Source organism: Equus przewalskii, chromosome 1, assembly GCF_037783145.1.
Source record: "Equus przewalskii isolate Varuska chromosome 1, EquPr2, whole genome shotgun sequence".
NCBI classification, from domain to species: Eukaryota; Metazoa; Chordata; class Mammalia; order Perissodactyla; family Equidae; genus Equus; species Equus przewalskii.
This window is the reverse complement of record NC_091831.1, coordinates 135408382-135430445: the sequence shown is the minus strand read 5'-3', so window position 1 is coordinate 135430445 and position 22064 is coordinate 135408382. Positions and strand designations below refer to the sequence as shown.

Here is a 22064-nt window from a genome sequence, read left to right as displayed (position 1 = left end):
TTTGCTTTAGGAAGATTGTCCCTGAGCTAACATCTGTGCCAACATTCTTCTATTTTGTATATGGGACGCTGCCACTGCCTAGCTTGACAAGCAGCGTGTAGGTCTGTGCTTGAGTTCCAAACCCAGGAACCCTGGGCTGCTGAAGTGGAGCATGTGAACTTAAACACTATGCCACTGGGCCAGCCCCCATGTTCTTTTTCTTTTGTTGAAATTTATTTGTTAAAGAAACTTGACTGTTTGATCTGTAGGGTTTCCAAGATTTGGATTTCACTGATTGTATCACCATGATACAACATTTCATAATCTATGTACTTCCTATAATTTGGTAATTGGATTTAGAGACTTGATTAGATTTCAGTTTAATTTTTGCAGGCAAGACTACTTCGTGGTGGGTTTTGTTCTTCTGTCATGAGGCACATACTGTCTGTTTGCCTCTTTTTTGGTGATGTTAGTACCCATCGATGCCTATTGTCTAGATCAATTCAATTCATTAAGGGTTACAAAATTATATTGCAATTTTATCACTCCTTCCCTCTTTATTAGCTACACTATTTCTATATAGAGCAGCTCTCCTTCATCTATTATTTGGTTTTCCAGTGGTACAACTCGCAAAGGAAAGGCAGGATAAATATTTGAGTTTTTCCCGTGACCCAATTTTAAAAATAGTGATTGGTTGCCTATCATCCTCAAAATGTGACCAATTAATTTTTTAGGATCATTAAAACTCATGGATTTAAACATATTTTAAGTGTTTCAATCCACTGAAGTTATTATCCTTATTGAACTTAAATTGTCCCATCTTTGGCCAGTGGCAGCTTCTTCAAGTTGGCTCCTCAGTCCTGTTGACATGACCTTAGTAGTCTCTGATAGCTTCCTTGCTACTGAATGGCAAGATATTCCATGAGTTCTTACTGATACTTCCAATCCAAAGTCAGGACTGTATTGTTTTTACTTAACATCTTCTATCTTACATCAATATCTCCTTTCTTCTGAGAAGCCAGATTCTCAGGGACCAGAGAACAAGAGAATTAGAATATTATACAGTTACTGTTTGCATTGTCCTGCATATACACAATAGTCTATACACAATAGTCTATACACAATAGTCTCAGCAAAATCACTCATTCTACCACCACCAATATTATTGAAAAAGTTAAAAAAGTGTTTGCATATACTCTATTTTCTGTAGTTGCATTTTATCTAGATTTTCAGAGAATATATCCAATACACAGCACACTCTGTCCTCTTTAACCCTCATGTAGTCGTGGTTTGCCAAGTAAATAGGTATTCAATGCTCACCACCAGTCCTTAGGTTGACGTCTCTCTAGTCATTGGGATGTCTGAATTTGTTCTCTGATAGATTCTTCAGGAAATGTGCAAGGAAGCAATATTGAATTCCTGTGCCCCCACAATGTTTCCAACAGAGGATGCTGTCAAACTTAGATTTTTTGCCAACCTGATAGGTGAGACGTGGTAACTTGGTGTATTTCTCTTATTATGAGTTAGATTGAGCATTTTTTTTTCATGTTTAAGGATCATTTCTTTTTCCATGAGCCATCTGTTCATATCTTTTGTTCATTTTTCTATTGGGTTGTTGGCTTTCACAGTTCCCTCATTTTTAGGAGCTCTTTCCATATTAGTGTTATTACTCCTTTGTGTGTGATGTGAGTTACAAATATTTCTTCCTACTTTGTCATTTGTTGCTTGGCTTTACTTACAGGGATTTTGGCATGTGACTTTATGTTTAATATCTTGCAGGGTTAGCCTCTCCCTCAATGCATTTTTCAGAATTTTGGGGGGCTATAATTGTTTATGTTCTGATTTTAAATGTATATTCAACTTGTCTAGCTCTAGAAAAAAATGACATTTTTGTTGAGATCGTGTTAAATTTATCCATTAACTTAGGCAGAATTGCTATCTTCATGACATTGAGTCTTATCATCTAAGAGCATGGTTTCTCATCCCATTTGCTTTGGTCTACCTTGTGTCTTTCACTAAAAGTACTTGAAAAGTTTTCCTTATATAAGTTTTGCATGTTACTCCTGTATTCATGCCTGGATATTTTATCTTTTGTTGCTAGCATAAAAAGGGTCTTTTCTTGCCTTCTATCTTCTAGCTGGTTATTGTTTATAAATATGAAGAATATTGACTTCTGAATATCACAGGCTTTTGAGTTAAGGATTTCTATGGTGACACTGTATGGAAATTATTAGAGAAGTAAGAGAGAATTCAGTATTTCAAGCGAGACATGATTCCACGTACCAAGGCAGAATCAGGAGGGAAAGAGACATGTACCTCAAAGGCAAAGGACTTGGAAACTAATCTGAGGTTGAAGAGAGGATGAAGGGCACGTGAGCTTTCAACTTGGTGACTGCAATGATGATAATACTGTTATCAAATAATAGGAAGAGGAGAAGGTTGGGGAATAGAGAATGAATTTCAATTCTGGGCATTTAGATTTTGAGACTGAAAGTCAGAGAGAGGTCAAATCTGAAAATTTAGATTTGGAAGCCATCAGGCAGAGCTGTAGGAGTGTTTGAAAAGACTAGGGAGAAAAAGTAGAAGAAGAGAAAAGCCAATGGTAGAATGCCAAAGGACTCCTATATTTAAATAATAGGCAGAGGAAGCTGACCTCTGAAAAGAGACCAAGAATTTGGGGTCTGAGGTAGAAAGTGAATCAGAATATGAAGACCTGGAAACTGAAGGAACAGTGTCACTGGGTTTACCAATTCCGAAATCACCAGTAATTTTCAAGACAGCCATTTCAGAACTGCTATGAGGGTGAGGTAAGATTGTGAAAGATTAAGTAAAGAAATCCTATTGACTTTAAAGGTATAATCTATGTAGGTATCAATTAAACAAACATGCTCAGATGACAAAAGCTTGGCCTAAGTTAAATTTTATTAAGTTATTTCTTGCTTATGGCCACATAACCCAAATCCAAAGTTCAGCTCTTTGCCTGAATCTACATTCTTACTTTACCTTCTGACAGAGGTTGGGGGGGATGGTGTGTGTGTGTGTGTGTTGCTTCAAGTAAAACATAACTTTTAAGTGCTAAAAAGGACAAGATGTTTTTCCCACTCCTAGATAAATGTCTGTCCTTTTATGTACGTAGTTATAACAATCACAATGGCTTATACTTAGAGTTTACAAAACATTGTCCTATCACTGAACTTCACAGAAGATTCTGGGAAGTAACCAGGACAGGAGTCATTGTTCTTCATCTAAGTGCAGAAAGGGGAAAAAAGTGACAGAACTTGGTCTAGATCTCAGGTGTTCCTGACTCCTAGCCAATAGGCATCTGTTCATAATAGTTAGAGCTAAGTGTAGGAGATGCTTATTCTAGGTATTTCAAGCAGAAAAAGATAATGCAGATAATTGTTTACATGTACAGAAGTGGAAGAGCAAGCTTTAGATTGTGCCCCTAGAAATGACTCCCAGAACACGGTAGAGCTGACCAGCAGGGGAATGGGAACGAATTCATATCTGGAATCGCTCCAGAGGTCAGGAAGCCAGACCAGCAAGTTGCTGATACTGCTGCTGCTACCATTGCTGCCACTACTTGACTGCATATTGACATTCACAGAGCTGGTGACCTGGCATTGGAACAAGGACCCTTGATACCTAAGAATCTCAAGAACAGACTCTAGAACACTCCTGCTGAAAAACTTTGTCACTAGGAGCTTGCTTGCAAAAAGAAAGTCACCAAAAGGGGAGAAGAGGATAGCTTCTGCTTCATTTTCATCCTCCAAATCTTTTAAGAATGCATCTAATAGATGGAATGCAATTCATATCCAGAACCCAAGCAGTGAAGAAGTCTAGAAAATGCAGTTTTTGACCTCTCAGGATCTGCATAACAGGAGGAACCTGGAACAGAAATTGGGCAAGACAATCTACAATATTTGCCACAGCAAACTTTTTGTATGTTCACTCAAGATTTTGGCAAAAATAAGAAACAGGCCAGAACCATTGTGGCTCACCACTGGAAAATGCTCTCCAGATGGGTATCATTACTAGCATTCAGATAACCTGCCCAGGGTCATGGTTATAATTGGCAGTGCCGAGACTTAAACCCAGGTCTGACACCAGTGACCAGAATGCTGTATTGCCCTTCAATTTGATTAATTCTCTTTAGTTGTTTAAGCAAAGTTTATAATCCTTTTTTTTTTTTTTTGTTTGACAGCTGTGAAACAGTATTCAAATGTTGCGCTAAAATCAGGGTATTCTTTCTAAGATTCTCTCCTGACTTATCAATCCCAATGAAAAAGAGAGGCAGTTTGCCATTCTTCAGGGGAATCCGTGATGGTTTCGTGATCCTCACGCTAATCTAACATTCCCCACTCCTGCTTAAAACCTTCTGGTGGCTACGTTGGGTTAGAATTTGGATTTGCGTTGAGCGACAGAAAACTCAAAATAATTGACCTAAACCAGAAATTTCTCTCTCATTCATAAGCAAGCAGTCAGGACCAGTAGGGCAGCTTCCCTGTCATCAGGGCCTTAAGCTCCTTCTATATTGTTACTCTATCGTCCTCAGCACATAGCTTTACCTCGAAGAACAAGGGAGCTACTAGAGTTCTAGTCACCACAGGTGCGTTCCAGCCAGCAGGGAGGAAGGAGGGCAAGAACACAAAGTCGCACACAAACCTTTTGGTTGAGTACTTGGTAAGTGACTCCCCTAAACTACAAGGGAAGCTGGTACATGCAGTCTTTCCTGCAGGTGCCCGGGAGAATGCTACTAGTGGCAAACAGCAGTCTCTGATACGGTGACCTCATTGTGTCCTGCAATCCTGTTCATTGTGCGTCTTCCTCATTATATTGTAAAATTTCAGAATGGCAGGCGTCTTTTCTAGCACCTGGCACAGAGACTGACATATTCTAGGCACTTCATCATTTCTTCAACAGCCTATTTCTTATTTCCTGATGAAATTGTAAAAGTGGTTTAAAAATAAATGATTAGGTACACCTCCAAGAAATGTGCCTGAAAAACATGTGTGTGAAAAACAAAATTTCGTATTTAAATCTTATTTCTCCCTTGACTCCAATACATCAGGGCAGGTATTTCCACGGGGGTAGGAGACGGAAAGGGACTCGATTCATTGATAGAAAGTTACAAAATACAAGTAAAATCCAAAAGCAACACAAATGAAAAGGAAGTCTAAGAGATATAAGGATGGGAGCTTAAAGGGAAATAAAATCCTCACAAAAATCAAACAACACCAGATTTTAAGCTGGAATGAAATTTAAAGAAGCCACCAGATCAAACTCATACAGCAGGCAGTTTGAACAAGTGTCTTAAGTATAGCATAACAGTTATGAACTAGGCTTCGGAACCAAGTTAATCCCAGCCCTTCCTGTTGTTGCTGTTACCCCTATCAGTTAATCCCTGAGCCAGAATTTTCTCACTTGAAAAATGATATTCTTTCAGAATTGTTACCATAAGGAAATGAGAATATATACAACGTATTTAATATGGGGTTTAGTGCAAGGAAATATTCTATATATGGTAGTAATACCATTCTCATGATACATTTTATTTGTAAAATTATTTTCTCTTCTCTCCAAAATTAAGTACTTCTTAGAAATAAAATCTACCTTGAAAATAGCAGTCCTTTTGTTTTTCCCTTTCCACCCCATAAGCAGATAACTCAAGGGCTGGCCATTTATATATTTTAAATTTCAGATTATATAATATTGATCAATGATTCCATCCACAAACTTGTAATTCTAAAGATTCATTTATAGTAATGTACATCAAAATCAATCTCTATAGATTGGACAAAATCAAAATTTTGGCAATAGGTGCTGAGGCAATTTGCATTTATGATACTCAATAATACCTGATTTTTCATCTCATAAAGGGAAGGCAGGATACCAGTTAACAGTTTACACCAGTAAGCAGTCTACTTCTAAATGCAGTCTTTACTAAGAAGCTTCTTTTGCCCTGTTCTTGGCTCCTGTGTGAATTCTCACCTCTTTTCTTCTATTTCACATATTATATCTCTAATTGGCACTTCTCAAAGAACATGTGAGTAGTTCTTTGTAAGACTGAGAGCCCCTTACAGCTGGACACAAGATCTTAAGTACCTTGCATCTTCTCTAGGTTAAGGAACTCATTTTAAGGTGGATAACCACATGCTCCAGGAAACGGACGCGTACCCTAACTATAAAGAATCAAGAATCTAAGCTAATTTGTTTTAGGGTGGGCCTTTGACCTTGTTTTGTCAAATGAGACTAAATGGGGGGTGGAAGGTGGGAAGGGAGTGCCTAATGGGAGACTCTGGGGAGGTTTTTTTTCTCTCTGATAAAAGGCTGAGAACTGCCCTTATCACCTTGTTTGGGATGTACAAAGATAAAATTTCTGGAGCTGTGGCAGCCAAACTGTGACCACAGGCAAGAGATACAGAAAAGCAAAGCTGAAGAAGATGGAACAGAAAGACAGAAAGATACACTCTGGTTCTTGATGAGATTGAGCCATTCAATGAACTCTTGAACTTCCTGTCTCCAAAATTATTAAGCTAAAACTAAGTATCCTCACGGCTTAAGCCAGTGTTAGGTTTTCTCTTACTTGCAGCCAAAAGCGCCTCAGGTACTACACAGTATTTTTCCTCAGACTTTGTTACTTGTTCATTATATCTACTGATTCTTGTTTTATTCGCCTGCTCTTGATTAATTTTTTTCCCTTCTGTCATTGAGAATCCTAATGTACTTAAAGTAACGTCCGAATAGTTCATTACTTTTATCTGGAGAGACCACTAATTGTCTTAGTTTCGGTTTCTTCGAATACTTTAGAATTTTGGTTTACAGGCTCAACATCAGTTTTGGTTTGCAGGCTCATCTTGCGTGGCAGTCTCCTTTCTCTTCATCCCCCCACTTTCCAAACGTCACTCTCTTTTTTCCTTTTATAATTGCTTCCACCACCTGTCCACACTCAGGGCTCAGTCCTGTGGTGAAAGTGGGGCTACTATGGATTAACACAGATCTGTAAACACAGATGAGTCGGCTGTTTGGCTCAGGCCTGGCTACAATATAAATTACAGTGTCAGGCACCAGTGCTGCATCTGTTTCCTCTCCAGAGTGAGGAAACTCCATCTCAGATCCTGGTTCATTACTCTGTGGGAGTTGAAACTTCTGGCTCTCTTTCCTGTGTCCAGACTATAGCTCAAGTTCTGGTTTACCAGTTCAGTGCACTTATCACTTTGTACTTCTGGTTCACCAAAATACCTATATTGCTTTTGGACACAGTTGTGCTTTAAAATTTTCTCAGTTTATTCTTCTATTCAAAGCTCCAAAAATATACATATCTGGGTACTCACAGGCTAACATTCTAAAGAAAACATTATGTGAATGAGCAAAAGAAAAGATGTTATTTTGGACAACATAAAGCTCTATGCCATGTACCACTCACTGGTAATAAATCCTAAGTGAACAACAGAATTGTGACAAAGGAAATAAGATCTGTGTATCCTTCCGGATTAATAGCAGAGAGCAGGTTAGCCACACTGTTTCACCTTGTGCTGATTTTTATCCATTTCCCCGAATATCATGAGATCAAAGGAAGAATGGCATCAGGTCTGTTCACAAAATGCATGCTGCCTATATAAAATAGCTCCCATAAATCACCTGAAGATCCAGTCAGTTTAATATAAAATGTTTTTAATTGTTTTTGAAAACATTTAAAAAACAATTTTTGAGCACTTTTAATAAAAAAAGAGAACTGAAATGCTACTGCAATATTCAACTACTGTAGTTTCAGCAGGTACAACAGACAACAAAAACACTCGGGAAATCTGACTTTTTGCACTAAATGAAAACATGAAACAGGGCTTGTTTTTGTCATTTATGGTGTAGTAAAGCACATTATAGTACAAGACTATTATATGAACCTCAGATGCACTGCACAAAAAAACACTTTCCTTCTTTTCAGTTCAAAAGTCAGTGCTTATTGCAATTATATGCAAAATTATTTACTTCATGAAGTCTTATCATGATAAACAGTATGCAAAATGTTTTAAACATCAAAACAATGAAAATAATCTGAGAAAAGAACATATTCAACAATAACTAAGCAGAATTAGTAAACATAAAAAAGTAAATAACTTGTGAATAACTATGCCTGCCTGGTTAACATTGAACCAGTCTCAATACAGCCAAGAAAAAAAAAAGTGGTTACAGGAATACCTAGTACTGTACAAGGTAAGTCAATAACACTCATGCACATTTTGTGATCATGTATTAACATGGTGAAGCAAACTAAATTCTTCCTGCTGTAATATTCTCACGTAAGAGAATAAGAAATAGAAATATCTCATTGAGATCAATGCACATTGCTACATAAGACAATTTTATCTGTCACTTTGATGACATTTTGTCTTTTCATAATGAAACACATTTAAAAAGTTTAATCTGTGGACTGTATTGGTTGCATTTATCCTAAGAGATGTGCCTACCACAGGTTCAACAAATTTAGTGCAATATATGAACCCCAGAAAGTTTGCTGGACGAATTCAACCAAATTTAAAGTGTTTGCTGCAATACTGTACAGGGGTTAAAAATCCTCCAGTCTTTATATTTTTATCAAAAAAGATTTCCATTATTTTTATGTTAGTAGGAAGCTAATAATGTAAACAAGGGATTAGAATGGCCTCAAAATCTCCTTTTCAGAGTATCTCATATAGAAAGGCTCCCATCATTTGTTAAAAGAAATCACACAGTTTCCTTTGGGTATTGCATACTTTGGTGTGCAGTAGTGCTGTGTCTCAATGTACAGTGAAGAAATAACTAGGATCAAGAAAAAATATCTAACAGATCATTAAATCAAGATAACAGCAAACACACACAAATGCCAATAACTAGGACATATCAATATATAAACCTCTGAGCAAACCCTAGCACCATTTATTTATCAAAATATGTTAATAACCTACCTTGCAAATTTATTGAACAATGAAGCCTTATTAAATTAAACCCTTCATCACATTTGTTAAATATTCATTGATTGTAGTCTTCCGATTGGCTTACTAATTAATAAAGGAAAGCTTATCTAGGTTCAAGGTAGCATAGCAATGGTTTAATGTTAGCTTTAAAAACTTAATGGCAATTTTTAAATCTATTTGAAAGTCATCTTGAAACTCACTTAAATGGAGCTGTCAACTAGTGAGCAGATTTGTCAACATGAAATTCATAAATAATTATTCATAAAACAAAATGGGAGCCATAGAGAGAAACATTTTAAAACAAATCCTGAGTGCTTCTTTTGCAATTGTGGTTATCACAGTCAATAAATTAAGCATGTAATAAAATGCCCCTCTTCTTCAAGTACTATTGATGGCCCCTTTGCTTATCAGATACAAAGATCTGTGGCTTCAGACCTTAGGTGCTGAAATGTTTTTTGCTCAGTTTTTATCTTATCTCCCTCCTGCTTGTTTCTCAAAGGGATCTCATGATCACGTTCTATTACTAGAATCAGGAGGAGCGGAGGAGTCGGTCACTAAATTGAGAACTTAAGATTATTCTACTTAAAAAAACTTCAAAAGAAGTCTTCAATAGAATTTTACATATGTGCATGTAGCCACTGTGATGAAACTAAGAAAATGCTTTTATTTTCCTTCTAAATTCCCCTATCTCAACTACCTAATAATAAAACTCAAAATATTTTCCTAACATGCTTGCTTTTATTCTATTAAATTACAATGTTTGGAGTTATTTGCTGTGTGTGTGTGTGCACACACGTGCATGTCTCTGTATTTTAGCTCCATATTAAAATCAGTATTTTAAAATAAGACTAACACAAGGTCACAAATATAAATGGCTACTAGGTTTTCCTTTAAAAAATTTTAGTGCAGCTTTTGCTTTCCTTAGGTTAATATTTAATTTTCCATTATTTTTTCCTATTGAAGCCCTTCATTGCAGGTGCAAATGGTACTGAAGTCCCAGAAAGTCCTACAGAGAATTTTCATTCTACAGTAGCTCTATGCTTCAAGCGTAAATACTTATAATAACCTGAATATTATCCCTGTTTCAAGGAAGACCTTCTTGTCTACAGTTCACCTTAGCTATGATTTCATATCTAAAAGATAATGCCAACAACAACAAAAAATAGCCTATACCTAAAATCAATGGTTTCCACTAAATTCTGTGCAGATCAACCAATGAATTAAAATGAATTTACACAAATAAAGATCTAGACTGCTCTTGTAAAAGCTGGTTAGTCAATTGTTTACTAGCAAACAATGTGATTAAATGGGGAACATTATAAAATTTAAAACCTAATACTTTTTCTTCTACAGCCTACTGTCTTTAGAAACTTGTTAAGAACTGAGGCGAGTCTAACCATTTCCTACTGAAGAAGAAACCACTTCTGCAGCAAACTTTTTAAATGTCACAATTAATAGTAAGTGTTTCTGCTGCGGGAGGCACTTCCATTAAGACAAATACAATACATATGTCTTTAGATACAGTGTGCTACATATTATAAAACACAATTTAACCCAACATTTCAACAGTAGGATGGTCCTTGCTTTCTATCCATTCAAAACCTGATGAAGTCATAGAGCTCATGGATTCACTGCAAATTTGTTGAAATAATGGGTCATTCTTTAATTCTTCCAGTGTAGCTTCATCATCTTGTCCCTGCTGACGACCTGGATCAAACAGTAGATTTGGGTCTAAAGTGTTCAAATCATTGATGCTGCCTGAGAGCTCAGAAGACAACCTGATATCGCTAGAGAAATCAGACGCAGTATTAGTAAGATCAGATGCTACCTGACCTACTAGCTGCTGGCTGGTTTGCAAGCTGTCTCCACTCAACAGGTCTTTAACAGTGCTATTGAAATCTAATTGTTGCTCTCCAATTTCTGATTGTGCTTGATTATCTCCAGGAGAAAAACTGATCTGATCGGTGCTATTACTTTTGGTGAGGTAAGATGGTGTTTGGAATTCATAAACAGAAGTGCTGGAATCGATCATATTCTGCGGATTGGCACTAGGAAAAACAGTGGAAGTTTCCAAAATCTGAGTGAGATTCATCCGGGCTGTGTAATTGGAGGGCAAGTTGTTCATGCCCAAACCTCTCACTGCATCATCATTGTCAGAATCAAGTTTACTCAACAAAACATTGGTTATTTTTTTACTGTTTGTTTGCTTCTGAAGAGCATTCGGGAAGGCTGTCTGCATCATGACTGTCAGTGGAACTGATTGACTTCTTTGAGCTATGTTGTTGGCACATGGGTCTGTGTGAACATTTGTGAAAACATGAACATCTGGGGTTACTGGACTTCCAAAGGGGGTCACATTAGATCGGGGGATATTAGCTACTGGATAGAGGGTGCTTCCACTAAGATTACGTTGGCGATGAACAGCAGGGCTCACACTCCGGCATCTGAAATTGCTGCTGGTAGATGAATTAGTTCCTTTATTATCAAGAGGGGCAGGGACTGCAAAACCCTCCTGTTTGTTGGTGTTATTTACAGTGGCACCTTGATGCTGCACAGGAGAGACAGGAGTCAAACGACCAAAATGAGTGTCATGATGTCTGGATTGAGACTGGTAAGACTGTCCAGGCACAGCAAAAGCATGAGGTTTCCTGAAACGGTCTTCCACTAGTTCCTGATAGCTTGGGAGAATGCCATGGCCAGAAACTGATGAATTACCAACCCCACTATACCCATTATTCATCCATTCTAGCTTGGTTTTGTCAGGGTGTGTGGCCATGGGTCTTTGCATTGGCTTCACAGGACTACTTGAAACAATGCTGGCATCATGATATGCCATACTGGAGCTTATTGGGGTAAATGCAAATGGATTCCTGCATTCAACAGGGCTGGGAGGGACACTACTGCTGCAGTTAGAATGTGGAGTACCAATGGGTGTATGTCGGCTACTTCCTAAAGCACTATCCACAGGTGTGGTCTGGGCTAGCCTGGAACAAGGGCTCTCCCGCGACAGACTTTGAGACCCAGCAATCATTTCAGATGTTGGGGTTGGGGTTGGGGTCGGGGTTGGGGTCGGGGTAGGAGTGGGTGTGGGTGTGTGGATTGGAGTGCCATTGCTATGGATTGGATGATAGAAGTGGGTGCTGGAGGTGTGAGATGACATTGGAGCTCCTGGAGTTACTGACTGACTTTGAAGGGTCATTCCCAAACAGTTACCATAAGAATGAGAATTGTTCATGGACATTTGCTGCTCCATAAGCACCAGCTCTTCCACAATACTATCTTGTGTAAGTTCATCATCAAAAGGAAAGTAGCTTTCATTTGTTTGGGAAACAGAAGGCTCAAACTCCTTTAGTTCAGACTGTAGAGGTAACTGATCTGAAGACTGTGCTTGTATTTGATTCAAAGAAGATTCTTGTATCTGGCTATGTAGCTGCTGGGTATATGTGTCCTGTGGCATTCTTTCTAATTCCCAAACAGATTTCTCTAGGTCATTGATATCAGAGTGCTCAGGAATTGTCATAACACTGATATCTTGCTGTTCACAGCCGGCAGATATAAACTCAGAATTCTTAGTGACCTGCTGCCATTCATTTGGATTAAAGCTGCCATCTGGTTTTGAATCACTGTCTAAGAGAAAGACACTCCCTTCAAGTTTTACTTTTATATCTGGAGATGATGATGGTGTTTGCTGTTCCGAAACTGAACCACTGGTAATAAGAGCAGAAGAATTCAAGGGTCGATTTGCCACTGTGTGTGAACTGACATTCATTGATACCTTGCTAGAAATCTGAGCACCCGCTGTTGAACTTTCTGTTTTCCCTGAATGTGGAACCTTTTGGTCCTTCTTAACACTGCCTGGTTTCTGACCTTCCATGTTAACTGCAGAAAGCTGTTCCACTATTGGTTTCTTTATAGGAGGCACCTGGGACTCTTGCAATGCAGAAGACAGTCGCTTTCTTGGACTTTTAGTGCATAATTTAGGGTCTTTATTTATTGAGTCACCATTAGATGGTGAGTTGGTGCTGGTGAAAGTTAAGTTTTGAGTGGCAACTGAGAGTGTGACAGTGCTTTGATTATTGCCTGTTGAAGTGATCGGCAGAATTTCATTACAGCGACTTTTACATTTGGTCCTCTGGTCACAGACCTTAGTTGCTTTTATTTCAATGACACCTTCATTTGAAGGTTTTTGCACTACTCCATCAGTATTACTTTTCTGCCCCAAAAGGGCACTAGGTGTTGTTTTGGGAGCTTTAGTCCCATCAGAGTTCTCTTGGCACTGTACAGGATGCTCATCTGATGAAGTTTCAGGTTCTATTTTGACTTCCACAGCAGATGATCCCCCAGCGCTGCTGGTCCTGGATCCAGGAGACTGAAGTGAAACAACAGAACCATTCTTGATCTGCGGAAAGGTCCTTGATTCTTCTGTTGTTCCTGTAGCACTGTTTACTGAGGCAGAATGTTTAAGAGGGGCACTACTGTTGCTGGGTGTGAGGGATATTGCTGTCATTTTCACCACATTTAGAGAACTCATGTGTGAAGTGGGTACAACAGCGGTTTTGATGGGACTGCTAGTAAAGAGGACAGTAGTTGGAGAGCGGATGGTGAGCGCACTGGTGTTGGCAGGTTTGGGTAAGATCTGAGGGTAGCGGTGCCGGGCAGAACGATCCCCACCAGGACTGGCTGGAACATTCTGAGGAGTCTTTGGTGCCTGTTTCACAGACTGCATGTGCTGAGTGACCACCTGTACATTGAGGGGAAGAACTTTGCCATCAGAAGAACTCATTGGACTTGGGGAAGTTACCAACTGCCTGGTCCGCTGGACCTGTTAGAAGGTGAAAAACAAGAAAAAAAATCAGATTTAACAAGCCTAGGATATAAACAGTAATTCATATACCTGTATAGTAACAAGGCATTTAATAAATGCAATGCTAAAAAAAAAAAAAAAATCAGTTCCTATGTTAGATGAGAGTTCTTCTAGACCAGGTTCTACACAATCAGACACATAAATATGAAAATAAATGCAACATAGTGCATTATAGCTGGAAGACACAATATGTAAAGAAGAACATTAAGATACTTTTCAATTAACAGGACCAAAAACTTCACACTTGTGATGAATACTTACCAAAACAATGATTTTTAAGGAGGTTATAGGGAGAAGAGGAAAATCTTGAAGAAATATGCAACTTTATGATGGTATCGACTGGAGTCTGTGCCAAGAAGATAACTCACTCACTGGGGACACTGTCTGATAAATGGGTCTAACTTGCATCTTAGTAATTAAACCATAAGGTCTCAGATAAAACAACTGTCTCCCCAAATTTGCTCTATAGTGAACAGTACAAGAGTGTAGTTACCAGGTATTCCATGTTTTAATGACATGATGATGATAATGGTAGGAACAAGAAAAACAAGATAAAGTTTTTATCTCCCTCATAATATCAGTAACAACATAAAATACCATCCTGTTTTAGTATGATACACTTTCATTTTAAAAGCCCCTTCATCACAACCTTAGTGGTCTGAGACAGGAAAAGGGAAGAATATCACCTCCGTTTGTTGATAAGGAAATGGACTCAGGGTAGCTAAGGGACTTGCCCAAGGTCCTATGTCCAGCAAGCCACAGACATAGGTCTATGTTAAAGCATTATCAATACACATTACAATTTTGCTCCATCTGAATGTTAAAAAGAAAAGAAGTTTAAACCAAAAAAAAACGTTTAAATTGCGTCATCTTGGCTTAGCTAGAGAAGAAACAACTCTGAAAATGACTCATCTCTTACATAATGCTCTGACCAGTTATGTGCATACTTTGTATGTCTTGGATCTTTGTATTTTCACGTATGTTCATTTGATAGCTCACTTTGTAAAAGACAACCAACTGAAGCTGAATCTATCTGTGGTCACAAAATTAGTTAATAACTGAATTTACACCTATACTTGCCTCCTTCTCCTGTGCCACTTTTAATTAAATGATTGACTTCCCACCATCCCAGTAAAGCCAAACACTATTTGATGATATTACCGGAATGGGACTAGGGACAGCTGCCACAACAATACCAATAGGCTGAGGAGAAAGGATTGCAGGATTTCCATTAGAAAGATTAGTCACTCCATTAGTTGTAGCGCCTTCTGATTTTTTCGCTGAGGATTCTCCTGGCAAAGGGGATTGTAGTTTCTGTTCTTGCTGCTTCTTCTGAATTTTCCGTTGCAATTGCTGTTTAGCATCAATAGGTGATGGCAAAGTCTTCACCTGAGGCTGAAATGAATTACTTTCAGCTGTAGGTATAAAAGCAGAAGGCTGGGTAACTCCTTTAATTCCTGAAAATAAACAGAATGGAAAGCTAAAATAAATACTCTCCTTTATAGAAGGCAGTTACAACTCCATTTCTTTGAATATGTAGCTATCTACCACACACGGCAACCAAACCTAGCAAATTTATTTTTTTTATTTATTTTTATTTTTTTTAAAGATTTTATTTTTTCCTTTTTCTCCCCAAAACCCCCCCGGTACATAGTTGTGTATTCTTCGTTGTGGGTTCTTCTAGTTGTGGCACGTGGGACGCCGCCTCAGCGTGGTCTGATGAGCAGTGCCATGTCCGCGCCCAGGACTCGAACCAACGAAACACTGGGCCGCCTGCAGCGGAGCGCGCGAACTTAACCACTCGGCCACGGGGCCAGCCCCAAAAACCTAGCAAATTTTAACTCACAGTTTCTTTATAAAGCGTAAGTATTAGACTTCCAATTTATAAACATTTGTCAATATGGTTTTAATTGACACTTTAAAATATGGTTCAACTCAGGTGACTGTTTCAGTTAAATCAACAATAACAGACGAAGATTTTGAAAAGAGTAGCTATGTCATGAATATGCAGAAGTTAGGATAAATAAATGCAAAGAAAGCATGTTTTATATTTTATCAGTAGATGTCAGAAATTTCCCTCCCCACCTTCTCTAATTAGAAATTCAAGCATTTTCACGATTTTAATACTCAGCCCACAAGGGGCACTCCATAAATATTTGCGGAAACCATCCATATATTAGGAAAAATTTGTATGGGGAAAACAAATCTTTAATTCTACCAGAAATTCATGAAAATAGATAAAACTATTTTAACTGCTACTACACAATTATTCCAGTACGACCTAGGAGAAATTAAGCAGTTTCTTGATAACACTGAGGTTAAGATATTTTGAAAAAGTGTCACTGAGCAAACTCTTTAAAGCAGTAGGAAGATCAACACTGAGAAAAAGGAATAAAATAAGCAAGAGATAAATGTCAATTTAAGAAAAATTGATTATGTAATACAATTAATTTTTTTAAAAGCTCATTTCACATTTAAGGTGTGGCACTGAGATCATCAGAAAATAAGCCTGGTCGGTAAAACCAGTGGACAGAGGAAAGGGGAGGACATCACCACCCTGCTGGCACACCTTGCCCTACCTTTCCCCAGTCCAGTTTCTGCTTTTCACGTTCCGTTAAGAACAATAACTTGGGGAGTGGGAGACGGGAAGGAGAAAAGGAAGTGACTGTAAACTCTCTCCCACACACTCACTCCTCAATAATCCCTCATTTTCGGAGCCCCTATTTATCATTATTTTTTTCTCTTCAAACGCAGCTCGAATTGCACTGCTCCCTCCTGGCCCCCAGCCTCAGCTCTGGCTTCTCGGCACCTGCACCCCGAGAGCCTCTGCCAGTGGCTCAAAGCTTGGCTGTTACCCCGCCTGCCAGGGTTTCTGGACGGGAATGAGTTCCAAGCAGCTGACTTACAAAAGAACATTTGTAACACAACCTGTTCTTAATATGGAGACTATATTTATAAAAAACCAAATTCACTTCAAAGGATGAAGATTAATCACTACCAAAGGTATTCAAAAAAATGTGGTACTGGCTGAGAACAAAATTTCAAGAGATTCTAAAAATGTTTGAGTAATGAAACAATTGTTAGAGCCCCCAAGCTGACTACTTTCAAAAAGGGAAAAGACTTGTCTATATATGTAATTTTTAGTATTTTTGTTTAAAAAAACACACCTTTCTTTACACTTATGCCTCAAGGGGGCTTTGGAGACAGACAAATCAGGATTCAAATTCTGGTCCCACTACTTATCTGCCCATGACAAAACACTTAACCTCCCTGAGAGGCTGTTTCCTGATCTGTAAAATGGGAATAAATATCATGTATCTTCCAGGACTGCCAGGGGAATAAATGAGGTAACATGTGTGAGCTATCTAGCTCGATAAGGCTGCCCCAGCACTCCCCTGCTTCTGAGTAAGTGTTAAGGGAACAGATTTAGGTCATACAGTTTACATCCAAACAGAAAAAATTATGAGGAGGCTCTTGTTAGAGATTATTTTTCTGCAGTGGGGCCTCAACTGACCATAAAATGAGAGGACAGAACAATCCCACAAACACACCACAAATGCTTAAAGCTTCTGATGAATATAAACTAAAAGAAAAAGGATTCCTTATTAAAACGATGAAGTTAAGACCCCCACAAAAAGTGAAGTTATTTAAGAGACCATAATTCTGGCTGTCATAAATCTATTGCAGATTTAAAAACATTTACATTTAACAATCAGAAGAATTATCTCTGGAAAACAAGTTTCATGTTAATAAGTTTTTCATAGAAATTGTAATTTCCTACAGTATTAACATAATTTATTCACTCTTTTTTAGGTTTATAAGGTATGACTGAAATAAGACATTTAAAAAATTTCATCAGAACAGATACTTTACACAGCTACTAATTTAGGGGTCATTTATTCCAACAATACTGTCAATTCTAAAATTCCTATTTGAATGAAAATACTCATTTGAATGCATATATGCATATAAAAAAATCACTCGCTATTTTATAGTAATGCTTCATATAGTTCATTTTTTGTGAGACTAAAGCACCTTTCACATGTCCAAAGATCATTTTATTTATAAGCATTAGTTTCTGAGAAAGCAGTCTAGCAAATAATTTTAAAACGCAGTCTTACTTTTACCTCTAATATTTAGTTTATTAATTTAGATACACATATGTACTTAAAAGTACATATGAATGTATCTTTAAATTTTAAATAGCAATGAAAAAATTAAGCAAACATCAGCTGGGAAACCTTAAAAGTTTCATATTTTGGCAAAGCAACATACAAAAAGCTTTAAGCTTTATAATGAAAGGACTACTATTACTATGTTTGTTGGCTCAAAAAACCCATCTGAATTTAGTGTTAAATGAAGTAAGAGTGAATTCATACAAATACTGAAAAGACAAGTTCTCTGGCTAAACTCTTCTTTTGCTATCAACTCTACATAAAGTAATGCCCTGTCAGCTTTAGCTTGTGAATAGTTTTGTACCTGGTGGTGCTGCTGCCATCACAGTTAGAGCTGCCATCGACTTGGTACCTATACAGTGACTTGTTATGAGGAAGCGGGCTAATTCCAAGACTGTGTCAAATGGCTGGCTTAACACTTTCTGGGCCCACTCACACACAAGGCGGCAAGCAGAAGAGATAACTTCCTCGTCAATATTTTGAAGCTGCCCAGAAGGTTCAGCTCCTTCCAACTAAACAAAGGAAAAAGGAAAAGTTAATTTTTAAGAGAAAGTTCATAGAAATTAAATAGAAGCAATTCAAGATACGTACTCTTAATTAGAAGATACAATCTAAATCTGCTGGGTCTAAGTAGTATGAAGTGACGTACGGCATGCATATAAGAGCATTGCAAATAAGGTGTCTTTGCCTATAGCCACTGGTGCGCAGCCATCAGCAGCATTGTGAATGTAACATTTAAATGGTTGTTAAACATATATGAAGACTAACAGATCTTTTGAATCTTTCTAAAAGCTTTTCTAACATCAAAAAAAACAAACTATGCTACTAGCCATATTTGCTCTTCTGAAAACATTCATACTAAACATATTACCCTACAACTTAAAATTTCCTCTTGACAATATACATCATGGATATATCTACAAATCAGTAACTTTAGATACATCTTTGTTCTCTGAAATTTCACGAGCCATGTTGATATAAGTCATATACCCTAACATTTTTCAGCCACTGTTGAATTTTTGGGTTCATTTATTTTGTAAAAGACACCGTTCCTGGTCCCTGGTTTTATCCAAATGAGACTATGCAGTATGCATTTCAATGCTGATATTAAGGTATAATTCTATATATTAAAAAGAAAAGGCAAAATTCTTACCCCATCTCCAGTTTTGTGAAAGTCAAGATTGGGCAGTGTTGGCATATGGACAAAAGCTTTTTTTCTTAGTCCACTGTAGCAATATGTAATAAATGGTTAAGGTCTAAAGTACCCTAAATTAAATAAACTGCTTATATAGTTAGTTATATGAAATGAGAATAAAATCAGCATAAGATGACATCTACTTTCTGAGTTCTTCAGTAAGAGAAACCTTAACATTAGAAACTCAGGACACTTTTACTCTTTTGAAACTGGAACAGTCTTTGTAGAACGTTACTGTCTTAAATGAAACAAAATGATTTTCATCTGTTATAAATTTTACAAATAAATGTTCCTAATAAGCTGTGCCAGCCACCAGTAACAAACAGGTCAAAAGGAAAGGAATATCCAGATGGAAACCTGGCACAGAGAAGGGAAACTTTAGCCCAGGGCACTGGGACAAAAACAACTCTTAAGAGTGTCACAAGGGCTTTAACCTTTTCACTTCTCTTTTTCCACTGAAACACACAGGATTATCGCCTGTAACATGCCAAAGACACATCAAGACATTTCTTTTTGTACTCAGGAAACAAGTCTAGGTCATGCAACAAGTGGCTCAAAAACACCTGGATCCATTTTAGAAAAGCAGCCTTTCCCCCTTCCCCTCATTTCCTCTAGAGTAGTGAATTTTTAAGCTTTGAAAAATGCCAAGAGCTAATAAGCAGAGAGAAATGATGTATTTCTAATATGACAGAGAGACCCTCTATTTTACAATCTTATTTCAAGATTAGGAAGAACTTTAATAAATTCTTAAGTTTAATTTTTTTTTTTTTTTTACTTCTGTTTGCTCCTAAGTATTGCTCCATCACAAGAGGGACCATTTCTATGCTGTGGCTTTAATTTTAATAGAGGCTTTAAATGGTTGGCTGAAAAACACTTTAAAGAGAACACTTATCGTCCAGTACAAGTTCCACAGAAATTTTTTTGAATATTCTATCTTTTGCCAAGGAGATCCCTACTTTTCTAAATTAGAGGAAGTAAAGAAGATAATCTAACATCTTTCTCCATTTTTATTGATACAACTTACAATTGCTGTACTGTGGCATGCCTCAATAATTCTTATTGTTAAAGAAAAGGACATCAGACCATAAGAACACATTACAGAGACAGCATAAGGGGAAATCTATCACAATCCTTATAATAACTACTGTTTGTTATTTCTCTTGCAGTTTGATAAATAGCTGGGAAAATAACATTTGCAATTATTCTACTAAGTCCTTTTGAGTTGTTTCTATTTGTTAATTTAAATTTATTTCTCAATAAATGTAGTTGAACTGCAAGTGCTGGTTGAAGTACCACAGCAGATGTTCTGTAATAAGCACCCTTACAGAGATTACTAAAAACCACTCTGGGAAAGGATATTTAGATTTGCCTCTCGTGCCCAGACGACGTGCCTTCATGTTTGGAAAGACATTTTTCATGATCTTTCCAAAGTCAGCAGCACTTAATGGATGGTAACCAAGATTGTCACAATAGCTCCTGAAAAAGAAGGAGGGACCAATTTAGAGAGCAACAGAACTCAGACTCACACAGCACAGTGCTATTTCAATACAATTTGAGCCCTTTGAGAAAATGAAAAAACACATCTTCAAGTCATTCACCACAATTCTCACTGATAAATGATTATTCTTTGGGGACTAACTCAGGTTTAGCTAGCTTGTTTCATCCTCAGGGCATACAGTACCACTGCTTTCAACAGCATTCAAGAAACTTGCAGTAAGAGATATTGGCAGTACAAAGTTTTCCAACTACAATCCAACCCTCCACTCTGCAATGAGTACATCCAGCTCAATCAGTAGGGCTCTAAGTTTCCACAAATGTATCAAGCTCACATCCTGGGATAATTTCCAGTATAAACATTATGTATGTCAGACATTAGAGACAAAACCACAACATGGTTTAAAACAGAAACATGATACATTAGAAGTAAAAGGGACCTTGGGGATCATCTATGCCAACACTCTCATTTTACCAATAAGGGAAAAAATGAAGGCACAGAGAGAGGTCCTGAAGGTCCAGTGTTCTCTCCTCACCCCCCTGACCCCTATTATTGCTAGGAAAAAAGTACTCTGTAAGGCAGTAGCTTCAAGAGGGACAAGGGAAACAAGCCAAGTCTTAACGACTATTGGACTCAGCTATTCTGTTTTTCTCCAGGGCTGCCAGCTGTAGGTAAAAGGCCAATCCCTCCACTACAAGAAGCAGCAGGCCAAGGCCACATCTCGTTCTGGCTGCCAAGGCCTTCCTCATAACTTTTGGCCTTTGGGAGAACCACTACCTGAGACATACTAAAGAGGAAGTCAGAGGAATTCCAAAGTAATTCAATCAGATCTCTCCACCTCACCACCCCCATTTCTGAATCAACCAGAGCAGCTTCTTGATGAAAAAGTCATGCGGTGCACAGCCAACAAAGAGATTTAGGATGAAGAAAGAAAGGAAAACAACAGAAAGGCCTGATGGGCAGGGTACGGTGATAACCAGGACTTGAGTTCTTGCAGACTGCTGAATATCTTGGCAACATTCCTGAAGCAACCTGAACTCAAGAAGGCAAATTGGGAGAGACTCAAGAGGAGGGAGGGATCCCTGGAGCCTTACCAGAGAGAACATGGGTAGGTCTGGAGACCATGGTCTTTTTCTTGCTTGTGTCCTCCCTATCCCCACACCAAACCCCACATACCTCTGTGGGGAGTGGGGGAGAGGGACTGCCCAGTAAACACATTCCCAGCAGTGCTGAAGAGCAGGGAAAAGGCAAAGGAGCTAAAACGTATTGAAAATTCCCTCTAGAGGAAGTACTAGATTAGATACATCATATTTAAATTGAGACTAAACGTGATACTTTGAGTGGCTCAGGGGTCAAGGTTTAAGGTACAAAGTGAAGGGATGATTTTTTGGGCGCTGACAAT

General features: G+C 38.0%; 1 protein-coding gene across 5 annotated transcripts in view; it reads right to left on the bottom strand.

Moving 5' to 3' along the window:
• Window positions 1-7636: 7636 nt before the first annotated feature.
• Window positions 7637-22064, bottom strand: part of RFX7 (regulatory factor X7) — a 129445-nt gene continuing 115017 nt past the window's right edge. For all 5 annotated transcript variants that reach the window (XM_070579466.1, XM_070579468.1, XM_070579460.1 and 2 more), the window contains 5 exons: window positions 20527-20643; window positions 19126-19210; window positions 18277-18484; window positions 14959-15254; window positions 7637-13755 (listed from right to left, as the gene is read on the bottom strand). In XM_070579466.1, the coding sequence (XP_070435567.1) occupies window positions 10483-13755; window positions 14959-15254; window positions 18277-18484; window positions 19126-19210; window positions 20527-20643 (3979 nt within the window). In that variant the 3' untranslated portion in view covers window positions 7637-10482. The remainder of the gene's footprint in view (window positions 13756-14958; window positions 15255-18276; window positions 18485-19125; window positions 19211-20526; window positions 20644-22064) is intronic.